The sequence below is a fragment of the Camarhynchus parvulus genome, chromosome 9 (genome assembly GCF_901933205.1).
Source record: "Camarhynchus parvulus chromosome 9, STF_HiC, whole genome shotgun sequence".
Taxonomy (NCBI): Eukaryota; Metazoa; Chordata; class Aves; order Passeriformes; family Thraupidae; genus Camarhynchus; species Camarhynchus parvulus.
Window position 1 is genome coordinate 14,797,972 of NC_044579.1, and position 18,404 is coordinate 14,816,375.

Genomic DNA, 18,404 nt, shown 5'->3' on the forward strand with positions numbered 1-18,404 from the left:
GAGCAATTCTTCTGTCTAACTTGTATTCTTATTCAAGTCCTGGAAATATTTAAAGTATTTCTGGCATACTGACTGTGACCTTTCAGTATTAGGTTGTATTATTACAGTGTAATAAGACTGAACCTGAGCTAACAGAATCCTGATCAATACTTTCCTGTGCTGCACAGGTGTATGGATGATATATGTGTTCCTTGTAGCATCATATATGAGGTAATGGTTTGGATAATGTGTGTTTATATGCCTGGCTTCTTATGGCCTGCAGTAAAACTGCATCATTTAGGATTCTTTCTTTGTCTCCCCTTCCCTCCTGTCACCTTTGTTCGCTTCTATGAGCCCTTTTCAGAAGAATAGACAATTATGTTCAGCTATTCACTGTTTTTACTGACAATGCCAGATCTTGAAAATTATTTCATTGGAGACATTTGAATTTGAATCTGAAGCCTGCAGTGTTTTAAACTTTTGCATGACAGACTCCTTGCTTACTGTGCTCTGGATACCAAATCAGTATATAGACTACTGAGTTCTTAAACTTGGGTTACTTTCCTTCTTACAGCTTCTTTTTTTCACCTGTGAATACCTTTTTTTACCAGATTCCACAAAATTAGAAACAGTAAAACTGGATTTGCTGGTTGTGATCCTGTTGCTATGCTCTACGTGGAAATACCAATTTAGCACAGGATACAAAAGCCACCTCTCTTCACTGAGGAATTAACTGAGGCTTGTTCTTGAAATATATTTCAAATATATCAAGCCCTATATTTCAGAGGACTAGGGCTGGGGGTTATGGTAGTCTTTAATAAATAACTACCAAAATAATACCTGTAGATCTCTAACAGTCACAAAGCAATACCAACAGTAGTAGTACAAAACCACCATAGATAATTTTTTAAAAAATAATTGTATGCACTCATTAATCTTTCTGTCTCAAATATTTTTCCCTTTAATTTAGCTCTCATGAGCAGAACTTCCTGATTATAAAGCTAGATCTTTTTTCCTCAATGACTATGTATCTTGCTTTATGCAAATGAAAGTTGCATAAATCACACTAGAGGAAGAAGCTGTTTGGAAAGCATTGTAGTTATTGTGAATACTGCTGCTTATTCCTGAAATGGGCTTTGTAATCTACAGTGAAAGTTAAAATACTTGAATACTGTTGCTGTCTATCAAGCACTGAGTTTTTCCTTAATGTTGGTAAACACAGATTCTCCTAAATTGTGTTTGTCCTGTCTCCTTATAATTAGAGAAGCCGACTAGAAAGGAAGTGTGTCATCCCAAAATCATAGAGGAGTTTGTAGTTTGGGTTGGAAGGGGTCTTTAAAGGCCATTTAGTTCAGTATGCTATATATACCAAAACCTGATTGCTCTGTATTAAGGTTCTAAATGTCTTGAGAAGAACCTTGTCCATGTGTCTTATAACTAAAAATTGTTTGAAAGTTTTTGTCTTCAGTTTTTGCTTAAACAATAGCATTTTACATTTGTCTCAGGAGGTCTGGCACTGAGTCTTCATGCCCTGTATCTTATGGCTCTTCTCTCTTGTCTTTCAGTGAATGATAGTGTCTAGAAAGGGTATGTCCCTTCAGGAGAGAGGTGCCAATGTCCAACCGGCCTAGTAACAATCCAGGGGGGTCACTGCGACGTTCACAGAGGAACACTGCCGGGGCCCAGCCACAAGACGACGCAGTAGGAGGAAGGTATGGCTGCTGTCTGAGTGTTCAAATGTGTAACAGTGACACGTATGCGATTTACAGAATGTTTCCCATCCTTCAATCCAAGCACTGAAACTTCCATAAAATCTTTTTGCCCCTGAAATGCTATCTGTACTGTTGCTGCATGGGATAAGCCCATGGATAACTCACTACCATACTTGTTCAGCTACAATAGCAGTAGTAGAGCTAGCTATAGGATGAAAAAGCTGTTTTCCATAAATCACATGTAGTAACAAATTCTTTCCATGTGTTTCTTGCTGATATTAAAAGTATGGGAGGTGGATGACAGGGAGAGTCTGTTACTGGGAATCTGGGAAAATGTTCCTCTTCAACAAGACTGAATAACTGGTACTCTGTTACCTTTGCACTGCATATAAATCCTGTGCAGATGTTGAATAACTCAAGAAAAAAAAGGTTTGCCATCATTTAATGCGCCTGATACAGTGAGCAGGGAGACCAGATTGTATTTGCTCTGTAAGTGGTCGCCTCTGCAGTGCAGAACAAAGAAGATCCTTAGAACTGTTCCATGGATGCCTGTACTGTTACTGCCATGAGTGAATCCTGTACGGATAGAAGTGTGTCTTTAACTTTGTTCAAAGCTCAGCCTAATGAAGGAAGGTTATAGTGTGATGGTAGGCAAATCTGTCTATTCTACTTCAGATACATTACTGGTGCAGTTGTTGAATATGTGATATGTGTACCTCGGGCTTGATTTTTTTGGGGTTTTTTTTGGGATGAGTATTAAAATATTACAGGTCAGTGACACAAAAGCTTTTTACTATGAAGGAGCTAGGCTGTAAAGTTTAATGAAGGTGAGGTGTATTTCTTTCTAATATTAAGTCTTAACTGAGAACAAGTTGAACAACTGTTGAATGGGTGAAGAAGGCCAACTTCTAAGGAACTTTGGGGAAATTCAATCTGAAAAATACAACTTCATTTTCTCTAAACTAGTCTACTGTACAAGTGGAAGAGCAGATGATAAACACAAGGCTTCTCCCCTCAAATAATTTGGCATAAGGAAGGGGAAGTTGCTGCCTTATGTAGCTGATTATTTTGTAAGCTATAATTGGTTTTGGAGAATAGTTCTTTTAACAAGGCATAGTGAGCCCTGCGTTCCCTTCTGCCCATTCTGTGTTGTCTCTGCATCTCAGTGGATGTTTAAATTAGGTATTGCCCTACCAACTCTTTCCTTTTACATGGAACTTCACCTGGAGTGAATATAGCTCTCCCTAGAATAAAGGATTGAAGGCAAGTTATTTGGAGATGAGATGGGGGATTCTTCTTCAGATATCTGCTGGTAGTTCAGTTTTTACAGTAGAATACGAGGGAGAAGCTCCACAGTGAGTTGGACAAACTGATGCATTTTAAGGGTAGCACTGTTTTCTTTAAAGGAAGTCACTCATCCATTGTTTTGGTGCATTGTGCATTTGCTGTCATACATTGATTGAAGATTCACTTGTCTGAAATGACTGGACCTCTTCCACCCCTCACCAGATCTGTGCCAGACTTCCATGAATGAGAGTGTATTGCACTTTTAAAGTGTATTAGACCTTTATCAGAATGAGAGCTCCTTACTGAAGTAAGCAGGATGGAAGAAGCTTACAGTCCTCTTTAGAATCTGGGTCTCTTTAGAAGAGGACCTCCCCTGCCTTTGCATTTCTGAGCAAACATTTTGAGCTGACAAAGCCTATAAAAATGCCTACTTAAAGCATGGTGGTGAATATAAAATTTAAAATGAATTTGTCTTCTTTACTGTCATCAGCATCTCCTTTTGAATAAGGTGCTGGGCAGAAACAGCTATTGTATAAAGACCAGTGTAAGATAGGTCTGTCAGGTCCTTACCAAATTTGTGGATGACATGGAAAGAGTCAGGCTCTCAGGTAACAGTTTTTAGCTGGTGCCTGTCTTTGGACACAAACGTCACAGAACCCACCCTTCCATGTATGTAGCGTGCAGTGGTATAGTATGTTTCAGTTCTGCTGCTGAGCAGTATGCAGGAAGATCTAGAGTTCACAGCTTGATGTGTCTTGTTATGCCTCGCTGTACTCTAGTGATAAACACCGCTTTCGCTGCTGTATTAAAAAACCCAACAAAACCCCAAACAAACACAGCAAAAAACAATACACCTTTTCTTACATTACGGAGTTTTTTCGGATGCCTGAGACAATTTATTTTCAGTCTTTCTTGCTTTTGTCATCAGTAAAATGAAACTTTTCAGTTGAGCTGTAAAATCACTTAAATAGAATAAACAAACTGTGGAAAGACTAGTTTCAGTAATATGCTCACATTGAGCAAATAACTGGGCTGTATCTATATTAGTATTTCTTTTGGGGCTGGGAACGTTCTTTTGAAGCCAAGCAGTCATCCTCACCTGCTGTGTTTTGGCTGATGTGGAATGGTCTTGGAGCACTTGAACAGGAATCCTTTTGGATGAAATTGAGCTGAAAGTTGTGTTTTATGAGAGCAGTTTGTGTATGCTGGTCACTTGTGGCTGTAATATGGTATGTTTTGAAGTAGAAATGATTGAAATGCAGAGGTGGTGGACACTGATCCTTAATGGCAACTGTCTTGCTTTATAGATTTTCTTCTGTTGATCCATACTACTTGTTGATGTTATTGTACAGACAGTGTGAGATTTTATTCAGCCACTTTATTAGATCCGCATATTTCTTGCCCTCCCCCAATAAACAACAGGCCAATACACAAAGATTGAAAACTCCCAACTCCCCCCTTTCCCAATAAAAAAGACTGAATTAGACAGTAATGTGACTCTGTAGAGGATTGTTGCTTCATGCCTAAAATTAGCCACAAAGTTTGTAAGCAGACTTAAGGGCCACACCTTCTGCAGTGTTGGAGGTTACTTCACTTTGGTCATAGATACGCAATCATAACCCTTCCAGCAAGGACAGGTTTCGATACTGTCTGAACTTGTGTACTTGATTGCATTTCTGCTTTGTATAAATAGCTTTCTCAGTGCTGGAAATGCAACAGCTTTTTTTTACCAAAGCTTTTTTGTGGCTGAGGTGTGTGCATTTTCAAAATACAAGTTAAGTGACGAAAGCTTGGAGAGTTTATGCAGTTTGTCACTCATAATTTCAGACTTGGGTTTGAAGGCCAATAATCCAAGGTAAGTGTATGGTATGGCCAGATGGCCCTGTAATAGCATTAGAGTTGCCTTCATCTCTTTTATGCTCTGGCTGGAGTGAATGCAAGAGACTTTAGTTGATAAAGGTGTTAAAAAAGAGAGAGTCAGAGGATTGGTAGTGCTGCCAAGCTGAAGTGCTAATATATGTCTTTCTATAATCTTTGACACATCTACAGCTTAAAGGTCTTTTGTTAAAACTCTGCCAACTTGCTGAGCTGCTACTGTTCACCTGTATGAAGACCTTGGAAATTCTAAACCTCTCTTTGTGTGTTCTGAAAGCAGAATCTCCCTCCTGTTACATTGAGTATTGACAGACTGCCTTAACCTGGAAGTAACAATGCAAACCCATTTTCCTCTAGACTGGGCTTGTTTGATGTCCCCATAACGTCAATTCCTGAGTCACCAGGAGCAGGGGACGCCTGCTGGAGTTTTACCAGCAATTCATAATCAGCATAGTAACTTGATAGGAGCTTTTAGAGTTTGATTTTGAGGTGCATTGTTTAAAGGTACAGGCAATGATACTGGGCTCAAGGAAGTGTAGAAAGACAGATGCTGTTTATTTGCAATTTGTGCTGTAACAGTGTGTTTTTCTCTAAAAGAAGAAAGGGATCTGTATTTGAAAAGGGGTATATGAGCTGGTGGTGTTATCGTTCCCTCGCCATGTATGCATGTAAGCAAATTGGCCTTAGTGAAGTTGGACTAATGTGATTCTTCACTTTCTGTTGTCAGTTGTTATGTTGCAATAACTGTGATTTGGATGAATTTTAGCTCTTGTGGGTATTATAGTTCTTACTGGTTTTACTACCATTTAAAAAAGTATTTAGTGTTTACCTCTGAATGTAGAATTACTGCTACGATTGCACCAGTTTTGACTTCATGGGTTAACTAACTAAAACATTACTACCTTTTGGTAAACAAATCTCTATAACACATTCTGCATTTGTCGAGTAACAGGTGAATTGTTTTAATTCTTTCTTTGAGCTTTCTTACAGTTTCTTGCAGCCTTCCCCAGGGAAAATGCTTGGGAAGGCCTGTCCCTGCTCTCTGTGGTGAGAGAGCTGCTGCTACAGTTTCTCTTTGCAGCAGTGACTGAAGTGGATGTGTTAATGAAGCTTTCTTTTTGTAGGGGTAGGAGGAGGGGGTGGAAGGTACTTAACTGCATTTTCATAACTGTATATTGACATTGTTACCATGTGTGTTGAAGAATTGTGCCCTCCTGGCTTAGTTCCCAGTGATGCCATAGGATTTACTTTGAATGGGAGCAGTTTGGAAGTGGTATTGTGAGGCACACAATAAGATCTTTTCTGGACATGGAGCAGTTGATTGTTCCTTTCAGTTGTGAGCAATGTTTGACTGTATAGAGTATATGGACGTGGTCCCATGTACTAGAACTTTCTTTACCAGTGCTGCAAAAATAATTTTTTTAATTAGTGGCATTAAATGATAGTGGTGGTTATCTTTTTGCATACTATTAGTCTTAAGTCATCTTTAGGAGTAATAGTATTTAAGTAGCTTATCACTGTGATGTAAATAACTGCTATGCTCTTGTTCTATATGAAAGTAGGATACTTTATAAGCAAAGTTTAATGTTTTGGAATAAAATATATACGTGTTCTTGTGTAATTGGAATTGAAGGCTAAATGATAAATAAGATCCTTGTTGGCTATGTGTAGGACTTTGATATAAGCAGAAAGAGTGCTTTTGTCAGTTATATTGCTTTTGTTCTAAACAGGAGATTTGGTTTTGGACCAGTCTTGGTGATATGTTAACTGGTAAGAACTTATGTGAGACCTGTAAAAAACTAAATATGATGATTGAGTTGGTGGGGAAGACATTTAGAGTATTTCTGAGGAGAGAAAGTAGATGTTTTTCCACAGCTTTTTTCATCTGTGCTACTGCCTTTTTCTTAATCTTGTTTTTGACAGAAGTAAAAAATAGTTTTTGCAGACTTTGTTTGGAAGCATTTAATAGCTCTCTTTCAGCTGCTGAGGGACATGCCTTAGATTAAACACTTTGTTTATTAACTAACTTCAAAAGGTTTTTTTAATATGCACAGAATAACTCTCTGAGAACAGGTTCTAGTTGGTTCCTTATTATGGTTTTGCTCAGAGCTGGCATTTCCCACCATATTGTTTCTATAACACAGCAAGCTAAATGGTGGTTATCTTGTCAACTTCGGTGTATTTGTGTTACTCTAAACTTGAGTGTCTGCCTCTGAACTAAAATCTGCATTGGCAGACAGCTTTGCCCAGTTGAATGAAGCCTTGGTGTTGTTTATGAAACTGTCTTAAAGTTTGGGGAGGGAAAGAAAACAAAAAAAAACCACTACAAAACACAGCTTGAAGGTGCAGCAGGAGCTCAGTCTTTCTGGAGGTGTCCCTGAGAGTGGAAATGGAAGAATGCAAGTTCATAAATACTTAGCTCATGATATTTTGTCATTAATAAGGAACTTAGTCTCTCAAAACACTTCTTGCTGGAATGACAGTTCTTAATGAATGGTACATTAATGGAAAAGACTGCAGAACTTGTAATTGTAAGTTACAAGTGAAAAGCCTTGGTTTATAGACCAAAATACCCATAGCTTATAACCTTAAAATCAGCCTTCCAGTTGTGCATATATCTTTTATAGCACTTGATTGCTCTGCAAGCATTGCTTACTCTGAGCTTTACAGACTATTCTAACTACCTTTGTATGTAAGTTAACTTTTTCAAGGAGACCTTAAGTAAGCTGTCACAAATATAAATTGGGACAATGATACTTGTTGATGTATGGTTAAAGTTTTTACCTTAATCCTGTAATCAAATTCTCAGTGTTCTGGTATAAATCTGAGAGGAGAGTTCATGTCATGTTCCTGGTGACTGACATGCTGCTGCATGCACAGTTGGTATTGTAGTGTGGCCTTCTTTTTGTAATTCATGCAAGGTGAATGGTTAAACTCAGTGAGAGGCGAGAGCACAGTTTAAAAAAAAAAATCTCAGTTGTGACTCCCCATTTGTGATGTAACCTTTCTGCTCAGAAGGCTGTTTGTACTGATAGCTTGATGGATAAAGAAGGCAAAGCAAATGCTAATACTCTGCATGTATTCATGATCCCTAGGATGTGGCTGTAGCTTTAATAGTCCACACAAGTTGGATGTTGGTATGAAAGTGTATTTGTAAAACTTGTAAGAATCAGAAGGGTTTAAATGTGAAAGGGGAGGAGCCAGAAACAAGTGGAAACTCTTCAGTGCATGTTTTGCATCTATTGTTTTAGCAGTATTTTAGTTGAAAAGTTCTTCAGTTACTGTGTTTTGTGAATATCTAATGCAAAACAAAAATCTTTACAGAAAAGTAATCTTTTAAAATATACTAAAGAATAAATGAACCCTGATCAGTTTAGCTTACATAAAACTCAAGATTCCTGCCAAGTGCAAATTATGTAATAATGTCTGTTACTCCCATAATAAAAACATTTCATGGGGAAAATTAAATTTCACGCCTTAATCTTTTGTTGGGAAAAGGAAAATCCAAATACTCAAGATTAGGTGAAACATTCCCAAGTTTACCTTGATGGGGTTTGCTGTTGTGACCTCAAGAGTTTTATTTCACTTGCTTTTGATAGTAAACAATATTTCTTGTAGTATGATAAATAAAAATTAATTACTGGTGTCTGGAGAAGATGCTGTTAATTTAATCTTTTCAGGCTGTCACACTCTTAGATGGGGCACAGAAAATGTTGAATATGTACTGTCTATGTGCATTCTTCTGAGTAACTGCCTAAATGAGAATAATTCAGAAGAAAGCAGAAGGAGGAAAGTTATCAAGAAAAACAGAGTCATATTACTAAAGTTTTACTGTTTTGACTCTAAGTGTATTAGCATTTGGTTATCATTTGGATGGTTAAACTTGATACTTGTTTTTTCCTGAGATTCAAGTTTGTGTTGAAATCCTGAAGAGGACTAGACTTGTGGCATTTCACTGGAAGAAGTTGATTTTAAAGCCGGTGGAACTCTTACCAGTTCCACTTAGTCTATTGGGCTAAACTTTGTGATGTTTGGGGTTATGGGTTGGAGCAGGACACTTAAATTGGAAGTCTACATTCTTCCCCATCCTCCACGGATGTTTGCAGAGCTCAACTCAAAAGCTGTCTAGGCCTGGGTTAATAGCATATGACCATGTAATCAGCAGTTCTTTAGCTTTGAAACTCTGCTTCTTTCAGCATTAGTACTAGACTAGTTTGAGATTTTTCAAAGGTTAGTGGTTCTTGGGCCTTCTGTATAGGTAGGGTATGTGCAGTAGGGTTTTCCTGGTGCCAGCTGAGTCAAAAATGGTATTTTTCCAGGGAAGTGCAAGTGAGATGTCTCTTGCCTTAGAAATTATTTATGCTGTCCTGTTTTAAATGCTGATGAGCATTCTCTTTTGAGTCTTGCAGGTGGTAATTCTGAGTGGGTTTCAAAGTAAATGTGGAATATATGAAGATGTAACTTAAGTCTTAAATTTTTTCCATAGTGTACGGTATTATCTTTGGTTTATTGTATGAGCTCTGACTGGAGGACATTTTTGTCATGCAAAAGCTGCTTAGAAGACATCTTACAGCTTATCTATGTGAAACTCATTCCAGTCTCTGACATCACAAATTTCCTGTCTCATTTGACTGCCTTCATTGGTGGTGTGCATTTCTTCATTCCTCTTACTTCAGCTGTTACCAAACAGTTCTCAGTCCTTTGAACTGGTAGATCTTGCAGCCAGAAAATAACTGGTATGGTTGAGCTTTCCTACCAAGTGGAACTGGCTGCATTCCCATTCTGAGTACTTGGGGATTTTTTTGTTTGTTTTTGTTTGGTTTTTTTTGTTTGGTTGGTTTTTTTGGTTTTTTTTTGTTTGGTTGGTTTTTTTGGGTTTTTTTGTTTGTTTTTTTAACTGAAGAGTAAAGATGTAAATAATCATAACTGTATAAAGACTTAATGCCTGGAATCTGGAGGTAGATGAGAATATATCTATTTTTAAGACGAGATCTTTGACAGATGCTCTAGTCTTGTGCTTTACTCTGCTAGGTTAATCATTAAGTGAATAATTCAGTAATCTTGCACACTAAAAAGATCTGAACTTATCTGCAAAACTCAGATATAAGAAGATGTTTTATTCATTTAAAATGACTAAATAATTGTGTGCTTTGCAAAACAGTTACACTGGTAGTGATTTGTAACTGCATTGAGTGGTTCTTTTGAAATGCTGCTTTAATATTAGGAGCTGATGTGGAAAAATTGGTAGCTGTGAATTAATATGTGTAAATGCTACAAAAATAAACAATATTCCACCTACAGGTCTGTATCTGTGTCTTGGAATCCTGATAGCTTTCTGTTTTGACTTTCTGCTGACAGGTCACATTTAGGGCAGGCAAAGCATAAGGCACATAGCCCTCCTGAGAGTAGAAAATCTATTTCAAAGACACCCAAAGTGCAGTCTAATACTACTTCTGAACAGTCCAAGGGACACTTTTCTAAAAGGTAATTGTGCTTCATATTCATATGTTAACCAGTGTTATCTGCACTTGAAAAACTTGTGTAATTATTGAGTTACACAGAGTTCTAATAAAACATGATGCTAATGGATATTTAACTAATCTAGGTATTGCATTCACTGGATATATTTCAGTGTTTCCAGTTCTGTTTGCTTTTTCTAATTCACCAACTAAGAGCATTCCATCAGTGATGGGGAGGAAACAATTTCTGCATAACTAGTCCTGGAATACTTGCAAGGTCTTTCTCCCCTTCTTCTGCTTCATGCTGGGGGAAGGTTGCCCAAGGAGTTTAGAGCAATGTCCAATATAAATTGAAATGTGCAATAATATAAAGGCCTGTAGTCCTGTGTTCAGGGTAATCTTTGTATTGCTTGTCTGCTCTTCCTATGCTCCTGCTTTATACACACTGGAACAGTTATCTATTACGTAGAAGAGAATTTTGCCAATTTTGTATGTGATTCACTACATCAACTATCCTTTCTTTAAGAGCCTTTCTTGAACTAGAATCCAGTTATGACTAGTTATGCATTACTGAACACTCCTTACTCTCTTGTGGAACTTATATTCTCAAATATTCAGTTAATAGCTTCATGGCTTGATTTTTTGTTTGTTTGGTTTTAATCAGTTTGACATATATATAAAAAAGTAAAATCTATTCAAGTTAAATTTACTTTTTTTAAAAAAGTGGTGTATTGTGCTTTTATTTTGCAATATACTCAGGTTTTATGCTAGCAGATATGTGCAGTATGACTGTTCGCATCCAAGCATGTGGGGGTTTTTGTTTGCTTCAGTGTAAACTGAACACTGTTTCTTACATGCAGTATCCTTTATTATTAAACAATGATGACATTTATCATGCGAAATTCTTACAAACTGTGAGGCTTCTTGAGTTCAACTCTAATGCTGTTCCTGCTTACTTCTACAGAGCCTGTAGTTCATCTGCTGTTTTAATACCACAACAAGAAGATCCAGAGAGAGTCAATACTTCAGAAAAGCAAAAAACGGGGCAAGTGCCTAAGAAAGACAATTCTCGAGGAGTTAAACGCAGTGCTAGTCCAGATTACAGGAGGACCAATTCTCCTAGCTCTGCTAAAAAACCCAAAGCACTTCAACACACTGAAACTTCCTCAGAAACTAACAAGCCACATACTAAATCTAAGAGAAGACACTCAGACCAAGAGCAGCCCAAGTCTACACAATTGCCATCAACAAGCAAGGCTCACACCAGAAAGGGTGGAGCTGCTGGTAGCTCCCGAAGTCAGAAAAGGAAAAGGACAGAGAATCTGTCTTGTATAGAGAGTGGGTCATCAGTTGAATCAACTGGCACTGAAGAAAAGTCAGCAAAAGTCTCCAAGCTGGCTTCAAAATCGGTGACCTCAGCCAAAGCTGGGTGTAGCACCATCACCGATTCTTCTTCTTCAGCTTCCACCTCCTCCTCCTCTTCTGCTGTTGCCTCTGCTTCTTCTACTGTTCCTCAGGGTGCCAGAGTGAAACAGGGAAAGGACCAGAGTAAGGCTAGACGTTCCCGTTCTGCATCCAGCCCCAGTCCAAGAAGGAGTAGCAGGGACAAAGAACCAAGTAAAACAGGTGGCTCTTCAAAGTTTGACTGGGCTGCTCGATTTAGCCCCAAAGTCAGTCTCCCTAAAACAAAACTGTCTCTACCAGGCTCTTCCAAGTCGGAGACATCAAAACCTGGACCTTCAGGACTACAGGCTAAGCTAGCAAGTAAGTCATTCTTTTCTGGAAGAATAAACACATATGTTTTAAAATCAAGTCTTCTAGACAAATACTTCTGTTTTTTCAAGCTGCTTGTGATCTTCCTAGAAAAGTTAATTTTTAGTATGTTCGGCTGAGTTAAGTAAAGCTGTGACTGAAATTATTGACAGCTAAAGCAGATAATTTAAGTTCAGTCAGTGTTCTGTGAATTTAAGTTGCTTCTGTGTCTAACAAATCAATTTTAAAAATACATGCAAAATAATTGGATGTTGTGATGGGGGCATAAATGTTATAAAACACTCTTTTTATTCCTTTTGTCAGATTTTTATTCCCCCTAATTTTCTTAAGTCTTCTGTTTGGAAGTGGGAATGATAAATGCTGGCAAACAAATAGATCATGTGTGGTATCTTCTTTGAGACTTCCCTGTTTTTTCCTTGTTGTGAGGATCTGACATTTAAGAACTGTAGTCTTGTAAACGTGGTGTACATAGTGCTGGGGATATCAGTTGCTTTATTTTCTAAGTTGTTCTTACAAAGTATAGCTTCTCTCTGGTGCTGAGTTCGAATAGCAGCTACTGTTCCTGAACATGATCACTGAGAAATGCAGGCTGTTTCCAAGCAGAGCGCCTGCTTGCTAGTGTGCAGATATGCTTGTAGCTCTGTTGTCTTGAACAATTTTTTTTAAATATGTGTTTTACTGTCTTTGTGTACTGAATGGTTTATTTACTGCTTGCATTCTCTAAACTTGATGTAAGAGGTTGGATTCCTAAGCTTGCTTACTGTTGTTCCTTTACTTAGGCTTGATCACAAGTAGCTTGTCCGAATGGGGACACTTCCATAGCTAATACTAATGCTGGAAGTAGGTGAAATGATCAAAAGCAACTGGCTGTCTTTCTGCAGAATTAACATAGGTCGGTTAAATTTAGGTGTGTTTTGGCTAATGTGCGTGACTGGAGTATTGATTCTGGAATGACCTCACCTAACAGATGAAGAATGGCATTTGGGAAGGAGAGAGGAGTTATTTGCTTTACAGCGAAGTTTTTTTTCCCTACCTGCTCTGTGATTCAGGGCTACCAGGTGATGAATTCCAGGATCAAAACTCTGAATTTGCACAGGGTGGAAGGAGAGGGAAGTGAGTAGAAGTCAGGGACCAATGGGAACGACCAACAAGTTCTAAGATAAGGCAGGCTACAGGCAACAAAGAAAGGCAACAGGAAAGAGAAAGAATTTACCTCCAACAAGTGAACAAGAAGATGAAGACAGAGATTAATTCATGTGATAAGTTAAAAAAATTCTTGAAGGAGTGAGAAAGGGAAGGGTGGAATAGCACAATGCAAAAGCTTGTGTATATCTTGTGTACCTTGAGAAAGTTACTGCAAAGACTGAACTGAGAAAGATACTATGACTTAACTTTCAGGTCACAGAAGAACTAAAGGTTTTTTGCCAGAGGATGCTCAAATATATGTGACAAAACCAAGTTGGTGGGGACTTGGTGTGTGTATGAAATGTCACTACTAAGGGGCACCAAGCATGGTGAGAGATGTTTCTACATGTGATGGAGAACCAAGTTATTTTCTGTAGATAACATTTCAATTTGAGGGAGGGGAAAAGTACTGACAGTGATATTAAGGAGTCAAAAATGTCTAATGCCTCTTTACCATACATTGCAGCAAAACATACTCCAGTGAATATCATTGATCACCAAATACCACTGTAAGAGCCCAACCTATAACAGAACTCTTAAATGATGATATTTTCAAACAGTCTCAGCCTTTCAAATAGTGCTCTCTGACAACAGGTTGAGGTTATCTTGGAATCAATAATAACTACTGTTAGCTTAGTATTTTTAAAAAAGAGAAAGTGTGTGTGACATACACTTTCAAACTATTTGGAAAAATTTGAAGTATTTTAACAAAACACACATTTTGTATAATGCTGAGAAGTGTCACGAAAATATGAAAAAAATTAACCACTAGGGTAGGTTTTTGAGAAAGAATGGGGGAGTTCAAATTTATTTTCTGTAGCAAACCAGTAACCTTAGAGGATAAGGGCGGAGAAGAAAGTGATGTCTCACACGAATATTAACACTGGGGCTTTGTAAAGCAGGAAAGCAAAGAGTGGTCTAGGTGAAATTGAGGTGTGCACCCTTCTGCCTGGAAACAAGTCCTTAGAAGTCATAGTAATTCTGTGTAGAAACAAAAAGCTTAAACTTGATAGGCTTTTATATGCCTGTGTGTTATGAAACATGTTTGGAGAAGTCTGAAATAGGGCTTACAGAATTAGTGGGAGATAAACAAAAAAGAAAACATAACAGCTGCAATAATATCAGGAAAATAATAGGTGGAAGTGGCTCTAGTAAAATAAGTGGGAGGAGAGGGGGGATTATTCAGGCTGACATAAAATCATAGAATGGTTTGGTTGAAAGGGATCTTAAATTTCAAACCACCTGCCATAGGCGGGGCCACCTTCCACTATACCAGGTTCTCAAAGCCCTATCTGGTAAGTCTTGTCTGTATAAATGCAATGCTGTTATTTTCTGGAGATGATGCAGTTTGAGGAGTGCAAGAATCATTGTTAGGGTTTGTGATCTTTGAATGAAAAATAACAGCGGCTGATCTGACTTACCCTACTGAAGAGGAGAATGAGGAGAAACATGGTTGCCATCTTTGCAGAAGTTTCTCACATGCTGAAGGAGAATGAGGAGAGTACCCTGAGGTTTCTTGTCCATCCCTTCTGGACAGCTAAAGAGATATTAAATCCAGCCCAGGTGACTTTCAGAGTGTTAAGCTCTACACAGCAGTCTCCATAACAGAGCAGTGACATCACTGAATAACAACTAAAGAATATATTGGAATAATGAAAACAGGCTACACTAAAGCTCTTCACATCTATTTGAGTAGTTGAATATTCTTTCACGGGGGAAGGGGGGAAGAGAGGAAGAAAGCAAGTTTCTCATTTTGTTCTTGTGACTTGACTATTTTCAGATCCCTTTCAGGCCATATATGTTGGAGGGGCTTTTTAAACATTGCAAATTGGGTCATGTTACTGATTATGCAACAATATAAAATCAAGCTCAGTTATGTTTCCGTTATTGGGGAAATCTTTGCTGTCCTTTGTGTATTGTCTTGTGGCCCCTAAGTAGGAAAATGCTGGCAATGATGGCTGGGACAGTGTTAAGAGCAGGGTAACTTAGGACAGCTGTCCCTGCCTGGGAAGTCTCTACCTAATACTTGGAGATTTGGGGGATTAGGGAGGTTATAGGTGTATGCACTTAAAAGCCACATGAACATAAAAATGGAGTGTGAATGGTATGGAACTCCTGCCTTTGAGGGATTTGGCAGCGGTGAGGGAGAAAAGAGTCAGAAAATAGCTCTGAATCGGTTTATTTGGATTGTGGGTACAGTGCTGGTTTGGGTGATGGTAGTTAGAGCCTTGGAATTGTGGATTTGGGATTGAGGCAGTAAGATAGATAGTAAGCTTGGAGATACTTTGTTTAATTGTGGTGACAGGCTGTGTGGGGCTTTAATAAGAGCTGGGGATGTCTGGGTTGGTACTGAGGGAGGGTAATAGTGGAATATTACAAGAACAGGAAGCGTCTTGCCATCCCCTGCTACAGCTCTTTTTACCCTATCTCAGCTAGTGAGAAGAACAGCCTCACACAGGAGCCAATCTGAAGACTAAAATTCCAGTCCTAACAAGTAAATCACTCCTGATTGCCTTTCTGAACTGCACTGAAGGGCTTTCCAGGTTATGAACTGTGAAAGTTTGTCTAACTTTGTTTTGACTTGGGTAATACATTCAGACTTAGTAAGTGATTGCAGTACAGCTGCATTCAGAACTTTTCTTTTGCACAACAAAATCTTCCTTAAAAATGCTGACAAGTAAACACACTTAAATGTGCAGTTAAGATATTTTAGTTTGATTTGTTAGGCTGCACTATTTCAGGTTTAGCCTGTTTGAATGTATTTTCCTTCTGACTCATAAACATGAGTGCTTGGCATGCAAAATAGGATGATGTCAGGGCATAAGCAATATATGTCTGCCATACGAAAGCCTGTGCTTCTACTTCAATTCTGAAGTTTACTTCTGACGTTTTGGCAGGTGCTTAAACCTAATTTTCTTTGAGGGGTTTGGATTAGAGATCATTTAGGTAAACTTGACACTCACAAATCTATGGGCCCTGATGGGATGCACCTACAAGTGTTGAAGGAGCTGGCAGATGTTACTGCTAAGCCATTGTCCATCATCTTTGAAAGGTCATGGAGAACAGCAGAGATGCCTGAGGAAAGCCAGTGTCACTTCAGAAAGGGCAAGGAAGAGGATGTTGGAAACTCTAGTCTGGTCAGCCTCACCTCCATCCCTGGAAACATGATGGAATAGCTCATCCTGCATTGTCATCTCTAAGCATGTGAAGTAAAAGAAGGTTATCAGTAGTAGTCAACATGGATTCACTGAGAAGTAATGCTTAACTAGTCTGATAGTCTGCTGTGATGGAATGGCTGGCTGAGTAGATAGATAAAGGGAGAGCAGTGGATGTTGTCTGTCTTGACTTCAGCAAGGCTTTTGACTCTGTCTCCTGTAGCATCCTTGTTGCTCAGGAAGTGTGGATGAGGTGAATGACAGTGGACTGAGTTGAGAACTGACTGGATGGCGGAGTTCAGAGGTTGTGATCAGCACACAGTGTCCAGTTGGAGGCCTGTAGCTGGCAGGGAGTCAATGTTGGGTTCAGTCCTCTTCTTCTGGTTCATCAGTGACCTGGATAAGGGGACAGAGTGCACCCTCAGCAAGCCTGATGATACAGAAGCCAGAGGTGTGGCTGATACACCAGAGGCTGTGCTGCCATTCAGCTAAACCTGGAGAAGCTGCAGAGGTGGGTGGAGAGAAACCTAATGAAGTTCAAAGGCTAAGTGCAGGGTCACACATCAGTGCAGGTTAGGAGTTGACCTGCTGAAAAGCAGCTCTGGGGAGAAGGACCTGGGGGCCCTGGTGGAGAACAGGTGGTGCATGAGCCAGCAGTGAGCTCTTGTGGCCAAGAAGGCAAACAAAATTCTGGGATGCATTAGGAAGAGCACTTCTAACAGGCCAATGAAGTTGATCCTGCTCCTCTACTCTGCCTTGGTGAGGCCTCAGCTGGAGTGCTGTGTCCAGTTCTGGTCTCCCCAGTTCAAGGAAGACAAGGAGCTACTGAAAAGGTCCAGTGGAGTGCAATGAAGGTAATGAGGGGACTGGAGCATCTCTGGTGAGGAAAGGCTGAGATATCTGTGCCTATTTAGCCTGGAGAAAAGATGACTTACCAATGCATACAAACACTTCAGAGGTGGTTGTCAAGAGATGAGGCCAGACTCTCTTTTCGGTGATGCCCAGCACCAGGACAAACAGCAGAGGACACAAACTGAATACAGGAAGTTCCACTGACTAAGAGGAAAAACCTCTTGGAGGGTGGCAGAGCAGTAGAACCGACTGCCCAGAGAGAAAATGGAGTCTGCTTTTCTGGAGAGGCTCAAAATGTGCCTGGATGTGACCAGTGAACCTGCTGTAGCAGTGGGGTTGGATGTTCTCGGAAGGTTGCTTCAGCCCCAACCTTCCTGTGAGTCTGTGACAATTACTGTATGTATTACAGAAACAGTGCTGAGTAAACAACAACTGGAGATGAACATCAAACCAATTCCTCTTAGAGCCCTTGCTGTCTGTCTGTGACAGCATGACTGGTGCTTTCCTCCATCAGGCATACACAGGGTATCCTTAATCTCATTTTCCTGAACACTGGTTGTGCTCTGTTTACTGGTGAATACTTGCCACTTTCAGCCTCCTGCAACTCCTAAAGACACAGGACTAACCTTCTATTTGGAGGCTGTGCTGGCTATCCCAAATTTTAATGACTATGTGAGTGAAGGGAGGAAGGCTCAGTCTGAAGAGATTAGCAGTCCTGAAGTTGTGGTATTGGGAAGACTCAAAGGGTTTGCAGAAGATGCAGGTGGTAAGAGTAAGATTGACTTAAAGATGATTAAGAAGGCTTCTTAAGGGCAGTGTGGCATTGAACAGCAGGAAGGGAACATGCTGTGAGAAGACTTTCTTTGCTTTCTCTTTTAGCCTTTAAAATAAATGGGGGAGGTGGAAGTTCAGTTGTACCCTGGTAGATGTTCAGAGACAGAAAAGTAAAGACCTGGGAAAAGAAAAATGTAGAAAGATCTTCTGACAAGTAGAACATTCTTGAGCAGCAGAAGAAAATGTGCTCAGTGTTTCTGGATGCTCAAGGTGTGATGTATTCTGCAGCTCAGCCACCAAGCAGTGAGTGGGTAACTGTACATTCTTGACAGCCCTCTGAAGCAGTTCAGTTT

The 18,404-nt window shown here is 39.4% G+C and overlaps 1 protein-coding gene across 7 annotated transcripts in view; it reads left to right on the forward strand.

The window, feature by feature from the left end:
- The window catches only part of TRIP12 (thyroid hormone receptor interactor 12), a 78,808-nt gene that overhangs the window by 23,989 nt on the left and 36,415 nt on the right, over nucleotides 1-18,404 (forward strand). For 5 of the 7 annotated variants that reach the window (XM_030954715.1, XM_030954714.1, XM_030954717.1 and 2 more), the window contains exons 2-4: nucleotides 1,545-1,691; nucleotides 10,212-10,337; nucleotides 11,277-12,076. In XM_030954715.1, coding sequence (XP_030810575.1) covers nucleotides 1,594-1,691; nucleotides 10,212-10,337; nucleotides 11,277-12,076 — 1,024 coding nt within the window. In that variant the 5' untranslated portion in view covers nucleotides 1,545-1,593. The remainder of the gene's footprint in view (nucleotides 1-1,544; nucleotides 1,692-10,211; nucleotides 10,338-11,276; nucleotides 12,077-18,404) is intronic. The other 2 variants (XM_030954719.1, XM_030954720.1) reach the window with 1 other exon arrangement.